Consider the following 16,682-nt stretch of genomic DNA (forward strand, 5'->3'; position numbering starts at 1 on the left):
CATGAAGTTTTATTTAAGGTGCCTTAAACATGTAGGAAATTAAAGGAGATGTGATATTAAAATAAATTAAAGTGTGCAAAATATGGTAATAAACAAATATTCAAGGTATCTGTGTCATGATTTATTTTGTAGTATTGTTGAAACTGATGTGTTTCCTGTCTGTCCTAAGCTTTCTAAAGAATATTTACCATAAAATGCTCTTACTAAAAGGAAAAAAAAAAGTTTTCTTTAACCTAAAACCACACTAGTTTGCTTTAAGCAGTCTTTTGTAACAGGGCTGGGTATGGTTTGAAATTTGTTGATGTCATTTTCAGTTTGATACCTGAGTTTCAAAACCAGAACTGAAATATCTAAATATCCTAGTACTACAAAAACAACTTTTTAAAAATTTAACAAAGTCTAAACTTCTGAAATTCATTGATGTTTAATGTTAAACACAATAAAATACAGTATAAAATTAACAAAAAATTATGATTCAAATTAGGCAATATCTGATAATAAGTAAACAAAGCTACGGATCTGGCTGAGCGTTCAGTGCCAACGTTCAGTATTTGACAGTTGCTATAGACAATTCAATTCACAATTCAAAAAGTATTTAGGTTTGATACCCAGCCCCAATGTCATCTACTACAAAGCATACAAAAATACCCCCCCCCCCAAAAAAAGACACAAACAACTACTCAAAATCAAAAATCTCTGCCTCTTTCTCTTTCCAAAAAGCGAAACTACGGTCGATGTATTTACAAATCTCTTCGTTGCTGAAACTGGAAATGTCAGTGCCGCCGTAGAGCTTCCCCTCATCGGGCGTGGGTGTCTGTACGATGACTTTAGGGACCTGTCTAATCTCTGGGAGGCTGTGTTTCACCACTTCCGCGGCGCTTTCGGTCTGACTCGCAGTGTTCCCGAAGAACTTTACTTTGATGTCCTCAAAGCCGTCCTTCCACTCGCGGTTTCCAGCCTCGATGTCCTGTATGACGGCCTTATGGAAGTCCCTGACCATCTCCCAGGGGAAGCCCCCGACATGGTCGAACACCTCGAAACACAGCAGGTGCCTCATTTTGCGTTCGTCCACAGGCAGCTCCAACTCCAGGATGTGGAAGTAGCCCAGCATGAACAGATCCAGGGTCAGGTTGTCGTACTCCACGGGCACGCCGTCCAGACGGGGGAGGAACTGCTCTGGGGAGTAGAGAGCTTTCTGCCTGTGCAGCCTGTGGATAACACCGCATCGGTTATTCAAGGTGTGTTAACACTACGGCTGCATTATTTTCATTATGGATTACTCTGTCAAACATTCCAATTAATCGATTCCTCTTTCAATCAGAGGATATTGGAAAAATACCCATTAATATTTCCCAGGGCCCAAAGTAATGTTTCAAATTGCTTGTTTTTTTTTCCTGACAAACTGTCCGCGGAGCAAAGATATTGAATTTAGAATAATATTTTTAAAAAGCTCCGATCCTCACATTTGAGAAGCCAAATATCTGGAATTTTTTTTTAGCCACGCCAGCAGGGTGTCACTAATGATAGCAATGTTGGTCTGTTAGTTGCTTAACCACTGGATGGATCACCATGACATTTTGTACAGAGGTTCACGGTTCCCACAAGATGTATTCTAATGACTTTGGTGATCCCCTGATTTTGAATCTAGCCCCAGAGGTTGGTTGTTGCTCTAAGTATGAAGAGTGTCAGTCCTCTCCCTTTGGATATTTGTGTTACTGAATAAACTTTGGGTAATTTCACAAATTAACCGACCAAATTTTGGTGAACATACACATGTGAAATTTGGCGTAGTTTCACTAGTGCAGTTTGAGAACTCTAACAGACGGCGGCGTTGTGAAGTGGCCCTACCTGCGAATCTGCCTGGACGGGACACTGGAGATCATGCTCCTCCAGTTTCCCAGCATCTTATTGACGGCACTCCTCTGCTTGAAGAAATGCCCCAGAGAGCTGTTCATCATCTTTGACTGGGCGCTCTCCACGCTGCCTCTACGATCTGACCCCGATTTGTCGCCCATCCCCGGGCTGCCGCCGCCGCCGCCACCACCACCACCACCACCACCACCACCGCCGCTACCACCCATCTTCCTCTCTGCAGCATCCTTGCTCTTCAGCGTCACAGTGTAGGCGGATTTCTTCCAGTGGCCTAAGAACAGCACTACTATGCGCTCTTTTCGGAGGCTGGTGGTCTCAAGAACATCTGCGACATTTTCGTCGTAGTCGATTCCGGAGTCGCTGTTCTGGTCTGTTTCTTGGGCTGGATTCGAGACTTGAAGCTGTTCGCCCGACTCCGCGGCCTCAAGCTGCGTGGACGAACTTAACATGACGGCCTCCTCCTCCTCCTCCTCCTCGGGCTCGTCCGACAAAGGTGAGTTCTGTGTCTCAAAATTAGACTTCAGCGTCCTCACAGACACTCCGAACTGATGGATTTCATCCTCTATCCTCTCCCTGCGTCCCCTGGTGGAGTTCTGTCTCTCTGGGGTCTGAGAGAACACGGTGATCAGGTCGGTGTTGGGCATCTTGCAGTAGGGCTGGTCCGTCAGGTTGCTCATTAGCAGAGACATGCTCTTCACGATGCCCGAGATGCGGCCGCACCACACAGGGAGAGGGACTTGACTTGTGAAGTTTCTGAACTGCGTGTTGACGGTGATGTTGACTATGGGCGCCGGCAGGATGTGCCTGAGCTCCTCGGCCAGACGAGCCAGCTCCAGCTCGTAGCCCTCGCAGTTCCTCTGCATGGAGACGTTGGCGATCTGCTGCTCCAGATAGATGAGGTCATCCTCAGTCAGCAGCTCACCAGAGGGCCCCAGGATGGCATTATGGGCTTGGGAGTACCTCCAGCTGACTTTGGCATATCTGTTCCCATTTTCCTTGAAGAGAAGGCAGATAAAAATGCAGCATGTCGTATTTAAAATGGCTTAGACACGAAAAGAAAAAGAGTTATGATACAATAAAACCGTGATCCAAACCTCATTCAAACCTCAGAAACATGACTTGACTAGCACAGTGTGTTGTGTTCAGTGATTTGTTATATGCAATTAAAAGTAAATGATGGTGAAAGTGTTCTTTTTTTTTGGTGATGCAGATTTAGACTAGCATCACACACAAACCAGACCACGGTTTTCGCTCTGCTCATTGTGGTCTGCTCAGGCTCAATAAAGAGGTGATTTCATCTTAAGTAGGCTGCACACAACTCTCTACGGCTGCAACTACAAATATATTGAATTTTGAATTGAATAAATATCCATCACAGTTTCCTACATAATTCAAATAACTTGTTTTATCCAACAAACAGTGAGTCAAATGATTAATTGAAAATCAACACGGTGATTAGTTAACTAAACAAACTCCAGGAGCTTTCTGTGCAGATGTTTATTTTTTTTACCTTAACAACATCTGGTGAAAAATGAATCACGCAGAATCATGTCAATTTTCTTTTCTTTTTTTTTTTTAATCTATGACTAAACCTGTAAGATTTAGACAAATAGAATAATACCTTCCTCCTCTGATCCTCCTCATCCAGCAGCCTGGCCTGCAGCTGTCTCACCATCACTTGCCTCTTCCACTCGGCAATGGGACGGCCTCTCTCATCGTGGGTGGGCACCAGGTAGTCGATGTCCGACAGGTTGGCCTCTTCGGTGGGGAGAACCACCATCTTATTCTGTGGAGGAAAACAGCGATGATATTCTAGTTACCAGCATTTTAGCTAAAGAGAGGACGGATGTACAAAAGTAGGAAAGCTTATTGATTGCTCACTGCTTGTCCAGTGAAGACTCCTGACATCCCTGATTGCCTCAAGGATTGAATGGACTTCATGTCCCCAAGAAGTTTTCTTTGAGCCAGGAGGTTTGCATCAGGCAACATCGTCTTATCAGCAGAGACAGTTATTTCACTCCCAGCTGCCTTGTGCTGATTGAAACCTTTAATAACTGAAAAACAAATCACAGCCACTCAGTCTGACTCATAACACATATTTTCTTCCACTGAGCAGTGACTTACAGTAACCACTAAATTACAGTTGGTTGTTTGACTTGAGTAATTAAAGAGGGATTCAATTAAATAAACAGAAATGTTCCTCTCACCAGATGTTGCTATTTGAACCTGCTCTATTCTGCTGATGGTTTGATTCTGTGGCTCGGCAGGTGTGGGTGAAGCTGAAGGTGAGGCGGGCGCAGGAGGGTATCTGGCCTGCGGGGAGTCCTCACTCTCGGGTCGCTGGTTTGGAAAAACAAGGAGACACAGCGCATTTGCTTCAGGTTATAATATGAAATAATAAAAAAGTTAAAAAACAAAACAACTCAGGATTTACCTTTAAACTATCCATGGGTGTGTCACCGCTGTCCCTGCATGTGTCGGTCAGGCAGCCGTAGTAGTCGTCCCCGCTGCGCTGTAACAACACCGTCGGCTTCAGCTTCTCTTCTGCCTCCACTGGAGAGATCGCCTCGATGGGCCTCTCTGCACAGAGTGTCTGCAAGTATCACAGTTAATACTATACTATACTATACACACTTCCCTTAAAGAAAGAAAAACCCGCAATGGTCACTGAAATAACTTGAAACTGACAAAAGTAATAATAAATAAAAATTTACTGAAAATTAACTAATGAAAATCAGACATTGCTTTTTGAATTGTGGTTCAACAGAATCATTTTAAAAAACAAACTAATGAAACTGGCCTGGACAAAAATGATGGTACCCTTAACTTAATATTTTGTTGCACAACCTTTTGAGGCTGGAATCAAGCGATTTCTGTAACTCTCAATGAGACTTCTGCACCTGTCGACAGGTATTTTGGCCCACTCCTCGTGAGCAAACTGCTCCAGCTGTCTCAGGTTTGAAGGGTGCCTTCTCCAGACTGCATGTTTCAGCTCCTTCCACAGATGTTCAATAGGATTTAGATCGGGGCTCATAGAAGGCCACTTCAGAATAGTCCACTGTTTTGTTCTTAGCCATTCTTGGGTGTTTTTAGCCGTGTGTTTTGGGTCATTATCCTGTTGGAGGACCCATGACCTGCGACTGAGACCAAGCTTTCTGACACTGGGCAGCACATTTCGCTCTAGAATGCCTTGATAGTCTTGAGATTTCATTGTACCCTGCACAGATTCAAGACACCCTGTGCCAGATGCAGCAAAGCAGCCCCAGAACATAACCGAGCCTCCTCCATGTTTCACAGTAGGTACAGTGTTTCTTTTCTTTGTATGCTTCATTTTTGCGTCTGTGAACATAGAGCTGATGTGACTTGCCAAAAAGCTCCAGTTTTGTCTCATCTGTCCAAAGGACATTCTCCCAGAAGCTTTGCGGCTTGTCAATATGCATTTTGGTAAATTCCAGTCTCGCTTTTTTATGATTTGCTTTCAACAGTGGAGTCTTCCTCGGTCGTCTTGCATTAAGTCCACTTTGGCTCAAACAGCGACGGATGGTGCGATCTGACACTGATGTACCTTGACCTTGGAGTTCACCTCTAATCTCTTTGGTTACCATTCGTATTATCCGTTTCCTCAATTTATCATCAATTTTCCTCTTGCGGCCACGTCCAGGGAGGTTGGCTACAGTCCTGTGGACCTTAAACTTCTCAATAATATATGCAACTGTAGTCACAGGAACATCAAGCTGCTTGGAGATGGTCTTATAACCTTTACCTTTAACGTGCTTGTCTATAATTTTCTTTCTAATCTCCTGAGACAACTCTCTCCTTAGCTTTCTGTGGTCCATGTTCAGTGTGGTACACACCAAGATACCAAACAACACAGTGACTACTTTTCACCCTTTAAATAGGCAGACGGACTGATTAAAGGTTTGAAGACAGCTGTGACGCTAATTACAGGACACACCTTAGTTTAACATGTCCCTGTTGGTCAAGTTATTTTCAATCTTTTCTAGGGGTACCATCATTTTTGTCCAGGCCAGTTTCATTAGTTTGTTTTTTAAAATTATTCTGTTGAACCACAATTCAAAAAGCAATGTCTGATTTTCATTAGTTAATTTTGTCAGTTTCAAGTTATTTCAGTGACCATTGTGGGTTTTTCTTTCTTTAACGGAAGGGTACCAACAATTTTGTCCACGTGTGTATGTAAGAACTTTGAGTATGATGATATTCACTTAACTTATGGTGAAAAATCAAGAGGTTTCAGGTGACACGTGGCAAAAGTATTTCTTTTTTTCCACTGTGAGAAACAAAGGTCTCATTTCTGAGAATAGGTGTGTTCTTATAATTCAATCAACAACATACTGGTGTCTCAAAAAGAAAAATACCATAACAAAAATCTCTGTATCTGTGACGTATCACCTTACATCCTCCATGCTCAGACACCTCAGATAAAATAGTTTGTGTGATGAACCTTGGTATGACTACGGTGACATCTTGAGTGGAACCTGGAGATGAGATTTCTGTTGTTTTCCCAAGTAAGGAAAAAAAAATCTCACTTTCAGGAAGAGAGAGTGATATTACTGGATGGGCTTGGATCGTCTCCTGAACTGCCACATTGCAGTCTGATTAAACTTCACATTTTCCAGTACAACAGCGTAACAAAGTTGGACACCTGTTGGCCCTTTTTCTAAACTATCATTCAAACAACTCCTTTACATCCAAAGCTGCTTTTCCTGCTCTCTTCTGTTTTAGGAAACACCAGGTAACCATCCAGGTGTGTCTGTTAACATGTGACTTTGTATTTTAGACAGATTTCTCTTCCTTATGAACAAGATTCTTTGCTTTTTAAGTGAAAAGTAAACTGTGTGAAAAGAGAACTTGTATTGAAAGATCACTGCATTCGACGCAATTGGCAATTGGAGGAAAACAGTAACAGAGGTCGTCATAAATACATATTTTACCAACAGAAATCTTACATCAGTGGCCCTTTTCACATCTTTTGATATTTAAGCACATTGCTTTCTGAGCATTGTGCAACTTTAGAATGACTGAAACTGAAAGTCTGGACTTTGACTTCAGTCTCAGTGTCACAATTCATCACCAAAGTTAAAACGAGTCGAGCGATTCTTTTTGATTATTGTACGGGAAAAAAACTGACGTGAGGAAACTTATTACCGGCAGCTACAGAGTGGCTGGTATTATTTTCATCTCATGAGTCTGTGTGTGTGTGCGCGTGCGTGTGCGTGCGTGTGTGTGTGTCATCATGGCAAAATGTGGTCGTGGAGGCGCTTATTGTATCAGGACTTTGGGAGGTGTTTATGTGTCTGTCTGTGTGTCTGCGGACAGATTCTGTCACCGCCATAATGTCACAACTGTGCAAGATACAGTCACATAACGTTGTAAAGGACTACTAAGTACTCACGGGTCAGAACGTCAACGTGTTGACAGGAGTTCCTGCTGCGGTGATCCCATCACAAGATGGTCTCTAGTTTCCCTTAATTTTGTTGTCAAAGACAATATCCGTCACTCAGCATGTGTGTTTCAGGTAAATGTAAAGGTAAAAACAGTGATATTATGTATTTGGTTCTGGCCAAAGATAGAGTAAAGTGTAAGTTAAGTACATTAGGGTTAAACATGGAAGTAAGAGAAAGGTTGGTTTTGTTTTTAAAGCCAAAATTATGCTGGTAAAATATTACTTTATTTCTGATGCAAAAGAAATGAACAAATAAGATTTTTCATGTGCAAATGGAAACTAACAGATCAAAACCTATCAACGCCTGAGGACAAGCAGTATGAGAGACTAAAGAACAAAACAAGTACATGGGATAGTAAGCAACCTTGAATAATTGGCAGCTTTTCACACCACTCTGGGGAGGATGTAGGATGTATGGAAACATTTAGATCCCCTTTAATGAACCTGCATTGTCCTAATGCACTCCATGCAGAAAGCATATCAAATTCAGCTCTCCAAGGACATTATTAGTAACCAAAACATCAAAGGCAGCTCTAATATGCTGCTGCATGCTGTTGTGCTTTGTGTCCATGAGGTGGTCCTTGCCATTTCCTCTTACACTTTGATGTCAAACAGCACGAAATATGCTGTGACACTGCTCAGGCGGAGGAATAAACTTCCCAGAAATTGTGCAATCCATAAATAGATAAACAAAGTGGATGGGAAAAGTGGAGAGGGAGCCTGATTCCTTTGTGACCCTTCTCGTAACAGTTCAATGTCCTAAAAGCTACAGCGAACCGGCCCTTGTGTGTGTGTGTGTGTGTGTGTGTGTGTGTGTGTGTGTGTGTGTGTGTGTGTGTGTGTGTGTGTGTGTGTGTTTAATTAGACCCAGTGGCCAGAGAGCATTTGGTTCTCATCACCACCCCATCACAATTGCCACGCAGATATAGATAGCCTAACCCTGTTTTTGGCCTGGATACGCTCTCCCTCTATCAAAGACCACAAAGACCCTGATCACTACAGATTACAAGCCAAGAGTTAAGAAACAGCTACTCAGTGCTGTCTCATTGTCAGACATGCAACACCAGTAATCTGTGGTCCCGGCGGGTCGAGCCGTGAGAGAGCTCCAGTGAGTCGGAACACCGAGTGTATTTAAGAAACATGTCTAGTAATTCTGTGCTCTGGAATCAATCACTGAAACAACCTGCTTCCATGTGAAATATTCACGTTTCTTCTGTGATAAATTGCAACGTGGAATGTATACAGCGCGTGTACATTATACACAGAACACTACAGTGTAAATACATGTCCACTCACATGTTAAAATACTCTCAGGTTTCCTGCGTGGAGGTAAATACTTGTGAGGCTAATAACTGACGGACACAAACATTTACAGCTTTTTTTTTTTGTTGTTGTTGCTACTACTTCCTGCTACAATACTGTAATTTCTGCTGGAGCAGAAAGTATATCTGGAAACAAGATTCAAAAAAGGAGAGAAAAAAAAAATCATGTCCAGTTTTCAAATATCAAACAATGACAAACTATAGTAAGGTCATGAGCCTGGAGTATTAGTCATGCCTGACCGTAAGAGGCTATAACTGATCAGAAAGCAGGTTAAACATTGCCAGAAACATCTGCCAGAAACGGGCTCTTGAATAGCAATGACAACACTTTCATTTCATTCTACAAAAATAATTACTCAACCCTTCCAGTAACTTACTTATAAAGAAATGCTTAAAGTAAGGTAATAAAGAACAACAAAAAAAAGGAATAACAGCAATAGTGTCATAAATACAAAAAGACACTGAAAGAGATCAGTAAACCGACCTGAAACTCACCAACTTTGACCGTGAACAAATCCTCCCGATGCACCCTGGTGCGACAGTGAAACTCCAGAGGCACCGGCTCGTGCAGGTGCACCCAGGTGTCCGGAGCAGCCACTCCGCACTGAGGATGTGAGGCTATCTTAAGATCACCGACCACTCGTTTGACACCATCACCAGCATCTCTGCCAGTGGCCGAGGGCCGCCAGGCAATAAACAATAAACTCTGATCGGAGAATGCTGTTAATAATTAAGAGAAAGGATAGGGTGGCCGGTAATGTCACTAATGCATGGACGAACCAGTGGCCATGTTGTTGCACGAAGGGAGGGCAGCAGCGGAAGACTTGTCAAAGCAGCTGGAAAAGAGACATTTTATCCAGACGTGTTCAGCTGATGTTTCCACTTGGGACAATTGAATGGGGGAGCTTTTATTTTTTGGAGGGGGCGGAGGTGGGGTGGACACAAAACGTGACACCGTAAGCCTCAATCAATCGGCTTCCACTGTTAATGTGGAAAAAGCTGACAACAACCACAGTTTGTGGCTGAAGTCCGCCAGTAAAGAAGAGGTTCACAACAGTTGATGTCTGTCTTTAAACGACAGACAGGTGCCTTGCATATTACAATGCTACAGTATTTTCTCTCAGTTCATAAAGGCTGTGAAAGGTGTAAGTGATAAAGGACAGAATCCATTAGATTCAACACTTTATCTGAAGTTAACGTGAGCCTGCGTTAGACAAATCAATCTTCATATCTACATATACATTAAAAATTACATTGTTTTACACATTAAAATCCAATTCACAGTAAGTGTATCCACCAAGAGTCTAAGACCCAGTGACATCTGTACCTTTTTATTTCATTTCATTTTCATTAAAAAAAAAAATCATTATTAGATGATCAGCTAATTGATTAATGGACAAATTGTTGCGGATATAAGAGCATGTGTTTTGTTTCTCATTGCAAAAAAAGAAATCTAGAGTATGTCCTAAAAAACACAGTGATGTGTTTCCTCTGTCCGTTTCTAAAAATACGGTTCTCAAACAGCAGTAACTCTGGCCTGATCGCCAGTGAATGGAGAGCAAATACGTGTGAAGTAAACCTCACGCCACACACTTGTTTATTTGATTGCAGCTGTTCCTGAGATGCGAGATGAGGAGGAGAGTTTGACAGCGCCGAACAAGTCTGACCTTGTTGTGAGCGATCCAAACACACAGGCGATGGGCCAAATACGCAGCTCTCTCCGCTCGATGTCTCAATCCATTCAAGGTCGCTGCTCGGAAATGAGATTATCTGACTGACACTTTAGAACCGGCGAAACCCGTGATCTGCGCAGCCACTTTACAAACGTGAAACCACCAGCAGAAATGTAATTAAGGCGTGTGTACTTGCACAGCTCATCTCTGGCACAGTATAGGTTTCAAAGCATTACATATAGTGCTCTGTTCTCCAAATATATCAAATCAATTAAACTGCTGTTCCAAGGTCTCTATCAGATGATTCCCCCCCCCCCCTTTTTTTTTTGTTCACATCGAGCCTCCGTTTGTGTGTCCAACTCACACACCTGCCAAGAAACATAATACGCCGTTCTGTCGGCTACCAACATTACACAGCATCCAGAGGTGACAATCATTGCACTTCCAAGTCCCTGGAAAAAAAAAAAAAAAAACATGACACACAATCAAACGTGTGCGTGAAGCCAATGACATCCTGCTCTCCAAGTCCACAGAGGGATAGAGTTGCTGGTTCCAGGCATCAGAATGGTGAAAACGCTGAAACTTAAGCTCGTGGATCTCATAACGGGCTCAGGCCCTGGGCCCTCCACCTGAGCCGCCGGAGAGGGGTAACTGATAGGCCCTCAGCTGGCGGCGGCTCCGGCTGTGTTTGATGCCACGGCGGCCCCTGCGCTAATTAGCTCTCCATTGTTGAGGGGAGGATTGTTTCTGAAGGGGAGCTCGGCAAAGCAACGCCTCGCTGGCTCCCTGTCATCATCCTCTTCGTGTATGAGTGCTGCTCTTCTTTGCTGACTTATTCATGGTTTCTACCGGCTTTCTTTACTCCGCGTACGTATAGTCTGCGCAAACGTGAAGTGTGATGGAGAGAAAACGACGAGGGGCTGCCGGCGGACAGCTGCAAGGGCTTTTAAGGTTCAACAAGTGTGCTGAGAGAGTTGGTCCCCGTGGGCTCTTTCACTTAACAGTACTCAGTGTTTACTATTTAAAATTGACTCCACAAGCTCAAATGTAAATATCAGTATCAGTTGTAATCCTCTAAACCCGCTTATTATGATTCTGTTTTAAAAGAAAAACAAATACATCAGGATATAAGGTGTCAAGAGCTGGCTGTAATACACCAACATGACTGGCCAGTCTCTACTGCTTTGATCCCTGACTTGAACAGGCAACACCAGCACAAACAAGGTGTTAACACTAAAATATTCATCAGTCACATTAAGCTGTGTCGTGCTTTCCACACAAAAGAGCTAATCTCAGAGAGTCCTCTGTGGCAAACTGAGAGGGAAGAATCTCCTCCAGCACTCACGGCATCATAGCTTGTAATGCCTTTCTTACACACAAAAGCCCGTCGTCCTCCACTCCCCGAGCCCTTACACTGAGAGCAAGGCAATCAGGCTGAGTGGAAGGGAACAGGACGAGTTTTGACCTGAATGAAATACATGTCGCAAATTAAGAAAATGATTCACTGGAGGTTCCAAGATCTTCCAGATGTTTGCTGTTGACCGTTCTCCCCAAACGACACACAGCTTTGATTTTAATGCCAAGATAAACAGCTTGGCAAAACTGACACACACACACACACAAAAAGAAAGAAAATAAGAAACTGTGCAAAACAAAATATACTGTAGGATAAACTGTAGGTGAGAGAGAGAGCTTACGTTTCTCTCCATGGCACGGAGATATCTGGCACATTCGTAGTTTCCGTTGTACTCTGCCAAGTCTGCTGCTGTGAACCCATCAATGTCTTGATCTGAGAGGTTCGCTTGATTGGCTAACAAGATTTTACAGCACTGAAAGAAGGAATAGGACAATATGAGTAGAGGAAGAAACAACAATAAGCATCATTTAGTAAGACAGTTTTATCAGGCAAGACAACAACAACAACAACAACAACAACAACAACAACAACAACTGGAGGGAAACTGAAAAGTTGTGACCAACCTCCAGCTCTCCATTCTCTGCAGCATCATGAAGTGGGGTCCCTCCCCAGTAATCTTTAATGACCTTTGAACCCATGTGAAGCAGCCTCTCCAAGATGCTATAGTGCCCCCTGCTGGCAGCAAAGTGCAGAGCAGTGGCTCCATCTCTGTCCTGGCAGGACGGGCCGACTTCAGTGCAGCTCACCTGTTTCCAGTTGATGGACAAAAGATCAAAGAAAACGGCAGGTTTTAGGAAACAGTTTATTAACGATGTGACATAGATGTGGATCTCTCTACTGACCAGCCACACCGCCACAGCCTGGTGGCCCATGTGAGAAGCGGCGTGCAGGCAGGTCATGCCATCGTGGGCCCTCAGGTGGACGTCGGCGCCACAGTCCCTAACAAGGTACTCCACGACGTGCAGGTGCCCCTCCTGACAGGCCAGGTACAGCGGGGTGGCACCGATACCTGTCTGGTGGTTCAAACACCTGTACGCCAACAAACAACAACAACACAGGTGCAGGTTAGGTCAGTATCAGTATCTGCCATTTACTGCTTATATCTGTCACAGTTTGATATGATGATAATTCCTTTATTAAAAACAAGTGTGATAAGTACAGTATACGTCTTCAAGACGCAGCTTCTGTTTAACTTGGCTAACACACAGTGTTATAACAGTTAAAAAAGTTATGAAATAATATATTAGATAATATATAACGTATGATATAATATAGAATAATAATATATACAGTATATATATATATATATATATATATATATATATATAAAAAATCATAGAGGAAATAAATGAAATAATGAACAGCACAATTTCCATCATGGGATCACTAGAGTCTGTCTGTCTATCTGTCTGTGTCTGCCTGTCTGTCTGTCTGTCTGTCTGTCTGCTTACCTGTCTGTCTGTCTGTCTGTCTGTCTGTCTGCCGGTCTGTCTGTCTGCTTACCTGTCTGTCTGCCTGCCTGCCTGTCTGTCTGTCTGTCTGTCTGTCTGTCTACATAAATGTAAGCACCTGAACAATGCAACACATTGGAAAACTTGAAAAATGCAGCCCTATTGTTAGAACATGTTATTATTAGTTGTAGTTCTGGTGGTAGGAAAAATATAATGCTGTTAAAAATCCATGATAGGGGATCTTTAATCCAGATATTTACTAGAAAGCATATAAAAGCATATAAAAAATATGTGATACTCTACATTTAACCATTTAACCAGCCTACGCTGATCAAGGTTAAAGTCGGATGGAAAAGACCTGATCACAAGTCATTTTCAGGTCTGTTTATAGATATTATATAAGTTAATATTATAAATTCAAGGAATAAATTCTGTAACAAAACAAAATCAGCATCTTATTCTTTGCATTTTTTAAAAATCTTTTATCTCTGTTGAAGAATATTCGATCCAGAAACTTTACTCATCATCGTCTGAAAAGCCTGTTCAACACAGCAGGGCCGCATTTACACTGACGCACATACAACCACAAGGCATGACATGTGATCGACAGCAGCTAGGCATGTTTTATTCAGAGGTTACTGATGGTCACATGTGACAGTCTGACCCCGTCATACGACATGCAAATTACAGTCATACTCTCCTGTGACAAGGAGATGAAGCAGGAAGAGCAACATGTCTTTATCTAGTCCTCACTAAGTGTCTCAGGTTTAGAAGATTTCTCGTAGCAAGGAGGCGTCTTTTATTCTAATGGTTACCAACGGTTTCCCATTCCCCATTTGTCTAGGTCCTGTTGTTAAATAATTAATTTCAGTCCAATGTTTCAGTTAATTTGTTAATTTATCAGCTTGAACACAATTACAGAATTAAATTGTGTTGTTTTATTTGTGTATTTGTCACGTTTATGAATCTGTTACCGAAAAATTGATTTTCGGTAACAGAAATTGATCGCAACTAATAAAATTTAAAAAAATTTAATTAAAAGAATATAGCCACATATTTGTACCACTACCTCTCCATGAGGTAATAGTACAAATGAAAACTACTAAATTAATTAAGCAATGTTTTTTATTCTCTATTCCTTGAAAGCTTTGTATCAGTCGAGCTCACCTTGTTTTCTTTAATATTATTGTTGACAAACAACATCTTTTTTCACACTGACTCCTGCAAAGAGCTTTTTCTGATTTTATTTTATTCTATTTATTTAATTGACTGCCTGGGTGAAATGTGTCTCCCCCTAACAGATTTTTATGGATTGCACTTTTACTGGTGAAACTGTATTTGATTCTGTTTTCATTGACTGTCCTGATTACTCCACTCTTTATTTTCATGGTTTTATTGATTGATTTTTACTGACTCTTGCTGTTTGGTTTATTTACACTATAACACTAAGACACTTTATTTGTATTTCTGATTTTTGTTTGTTTAAACTCTGTTGCCTGCACGTCTTATTCTGCTGCTTTGAAGCACTCTGTAACGTGGGTTTAGAAAAATGCCCTGCATCTAAAGATAATTATTATAATCATTGTTAGTGACAATGCTGGTATGTTGATGTTTAGCAGCTATAGTGTTTATCATGTTCACTGTGCTGGTTTAGCATATTAGCATGCAAATATTTGCTAACTAGCACCAAACACAAAGTACAGCTGAGACTGTAGGGTATTCAGTCATAAACTGAAGTATTGGACAAAATTGAATTTGACCAGATGATCATCTGCGCTAAGTGGATCTATATATCAAGTTTTGTGGCAATCCATGTTTGACCTGTTAAGACTTTATCCTCTAGCGACCTTCAATGTTTGTTGTAAATTTCATAGCAATCCATGTGACAGGTATTTAAGATATTTCTCTCTGACCTCTGAACCGCCTGAACCCATGTGGCGGTGCGAGAGGAAACACTAGGGGGTTTAAAGTCAGTGGGATTCATCCTCTGAGGAACACAAACATCACCACCAGGTGAACTCACCCCGGCGCCTGCTGGATGAGTAGTTTCAAACAGGTGAGGTCCCCCTTGGCCGCAGCGTAGTGAGCGGGAACTGCTCCAAAGTTCGTCTCCACCTCCGCCGCCCCTCCAACAGAGAGCAGCCACTTAATGACCTCCACACAACCGAACCGAGCGGCCAGGTGGAGGGCTGTGGCGCCAGCTGCATCCCTGTCCTGGAGTCCGAGGATTTGGGGAAAGATGGAAGACAAATCTATCTCAACTACACTTGATTATCAAGAACACGTCAAAGGGACTTCATTACTCAAACATGCAAAGGATAAGGTGCAAGATACAGTATTGAACAGAAATACTCATGAGGACCACCAACTAAGACATCTGTAAGAATAAGAAACAATCAGATGAACATTTTATTGTTAGTCGGGGTTGTGTACGTTCAATCATAATGCTGTTGTCCAGTTTTGAGAAACAAGAGATCTGGGTAGACCTGACTCTACTTAACTAATAGCTGAGTTTAGCAGGAGCTTCTCTCAAGCATCTGGACGTAATTACACTTGCTACATAATACTAATGGATACCCTGTAAGTCAACACCGTATGATGTCATCAGCTGGTATTACATCTGTAAAGGTAATGTACAGTACGGCAGTGACGTAACCGCTCTCTGGGATCAGTTAAGATGACCATCTGAAGCCATCATGCAACTGAGTCGGTAGGAATTAGCAGGAAGAGCTGGAGATGTGGCATCTCTCCAATTAGAGCTATCAGGGTAGGTTTCTCTCTGCCTGTGTAGGGACTGCTCTCGGTGGATAAACTTACCTCAGTGTTGCAGCCTCCCTGGTCCACCAACCACTGCAGCTCCCGGATGTGGCCAGTAGCCGCTGCATCATGCGCCGGCGTGGCCCTGTTTAAAGCCCGCGGATCAGCTGGTAGACCCAGCTCGCGCACCAGGTACTGCAGGCACTCCAGGCGTCCGCACCTGGCTGCATGATGCACGGGGCTGGCACCTTGAGCATCAGTGATGGCTGGTGAGAGGTGACCAGAGGATGCTAGCTCCCTCAGGGTTGCAAGATCCCCAGCTCGAGCCGCCTGGATGGCCCGATGAAGCACCATCACCTGGCCGCTATGAGTAGGTTATGGCACACAGAGCAAGCTCGCTGGAGCTGTTTGAACCCCAGCAGGTTGCCCACATGTTTTCACATGGACAATCTCCCATACAATAACAAAAAAAAAAAAAAAAACTCATGCACTCATTGCCTCCACCCGAGCCAGGAAAGTGACACCCTATAGCAGCAGCCAGCTGGCCAGCATGGGCCGATGGATGGAGTAGAGGGGGTGGGGTGGGGGGGTGGTGGTGTTAGGGGCCAGTGAGATAGAAAGGTAATGAAAGACGGGTGGAGACGCAGCGCTCGTGGCCCCCCTGCTCTCCTTTGTGTGGCAGTGACCATATGCTGGCACGCGCACCCACGCTTCACTGGAGATGGG

General features: G+C 43.0%; 1 protein-coding gene and 1 long non-coding RNA gene across 2 annotated transcripts; one reads left to right on the top strand and one right to left on the bottom strand.

The window, feature by feature from the left end:
• Window positions 1-106: 106 nt before the first annotated feature.
• Window positions 107-16,646, bottom strand: LOC130170596 (espin-like protein). Its single transcript, XM_056378049.1, has 11 exons — window positions 16,017-16,646; window positions 15,223-15,413; window positions 12,591-12,777; window positions 12,312-12,494; window positions 12,029-12,160; window positions 4,307-4,465; window positions 4,080-4,212; window positions 3,754-3,926; window positions 3,494-3,658; window positions 1,849-2,867; window positions 107-1,208 (listed from the first exon to the last, which is right to left on the bottom strand). Exons 1-11 carry the CDS (start codon window positions 16,308-16,310, stop codon window positions 677-679), a joined length of 3,168 nt encoding a protein of 1,055 aa, XP_056234024.1. The 5' UTR covers window positions 16,311-16,646; the 3' UTR covers window positions 107-676.
• LOC130170597 (uncharacterized) lies at window positions 1,110-4,249 on the top strand. Its single transcript, XR_008828013.1, has 3 exons — window positions 1,110-1,238; window positions 3,521-3,604; window positions 4,140-4,249. It is a non-coding gene; the product is annotated as an uncharacterized LOC130170597 (long non-coding RNA).
• Window positions 16,647-16,682: the final 36 nt, after the last annotated feature.

The sequence above is a fragment of the Seriola aureovittata genome, chromosome 6, assembly GCF_021018895.1.
Source record: "Seriola aureovittata isolate HTS-2021-v1 ecotype China chromosome 6, ASM2101889v1, whole genome shotgun sequence".
Taxonomy (NCBI): Eukaryota; Metazoa; Chordata; class Actinopteri; order Carangiformes; family Carangidae; genus Seriola; species Seriola aureovittata.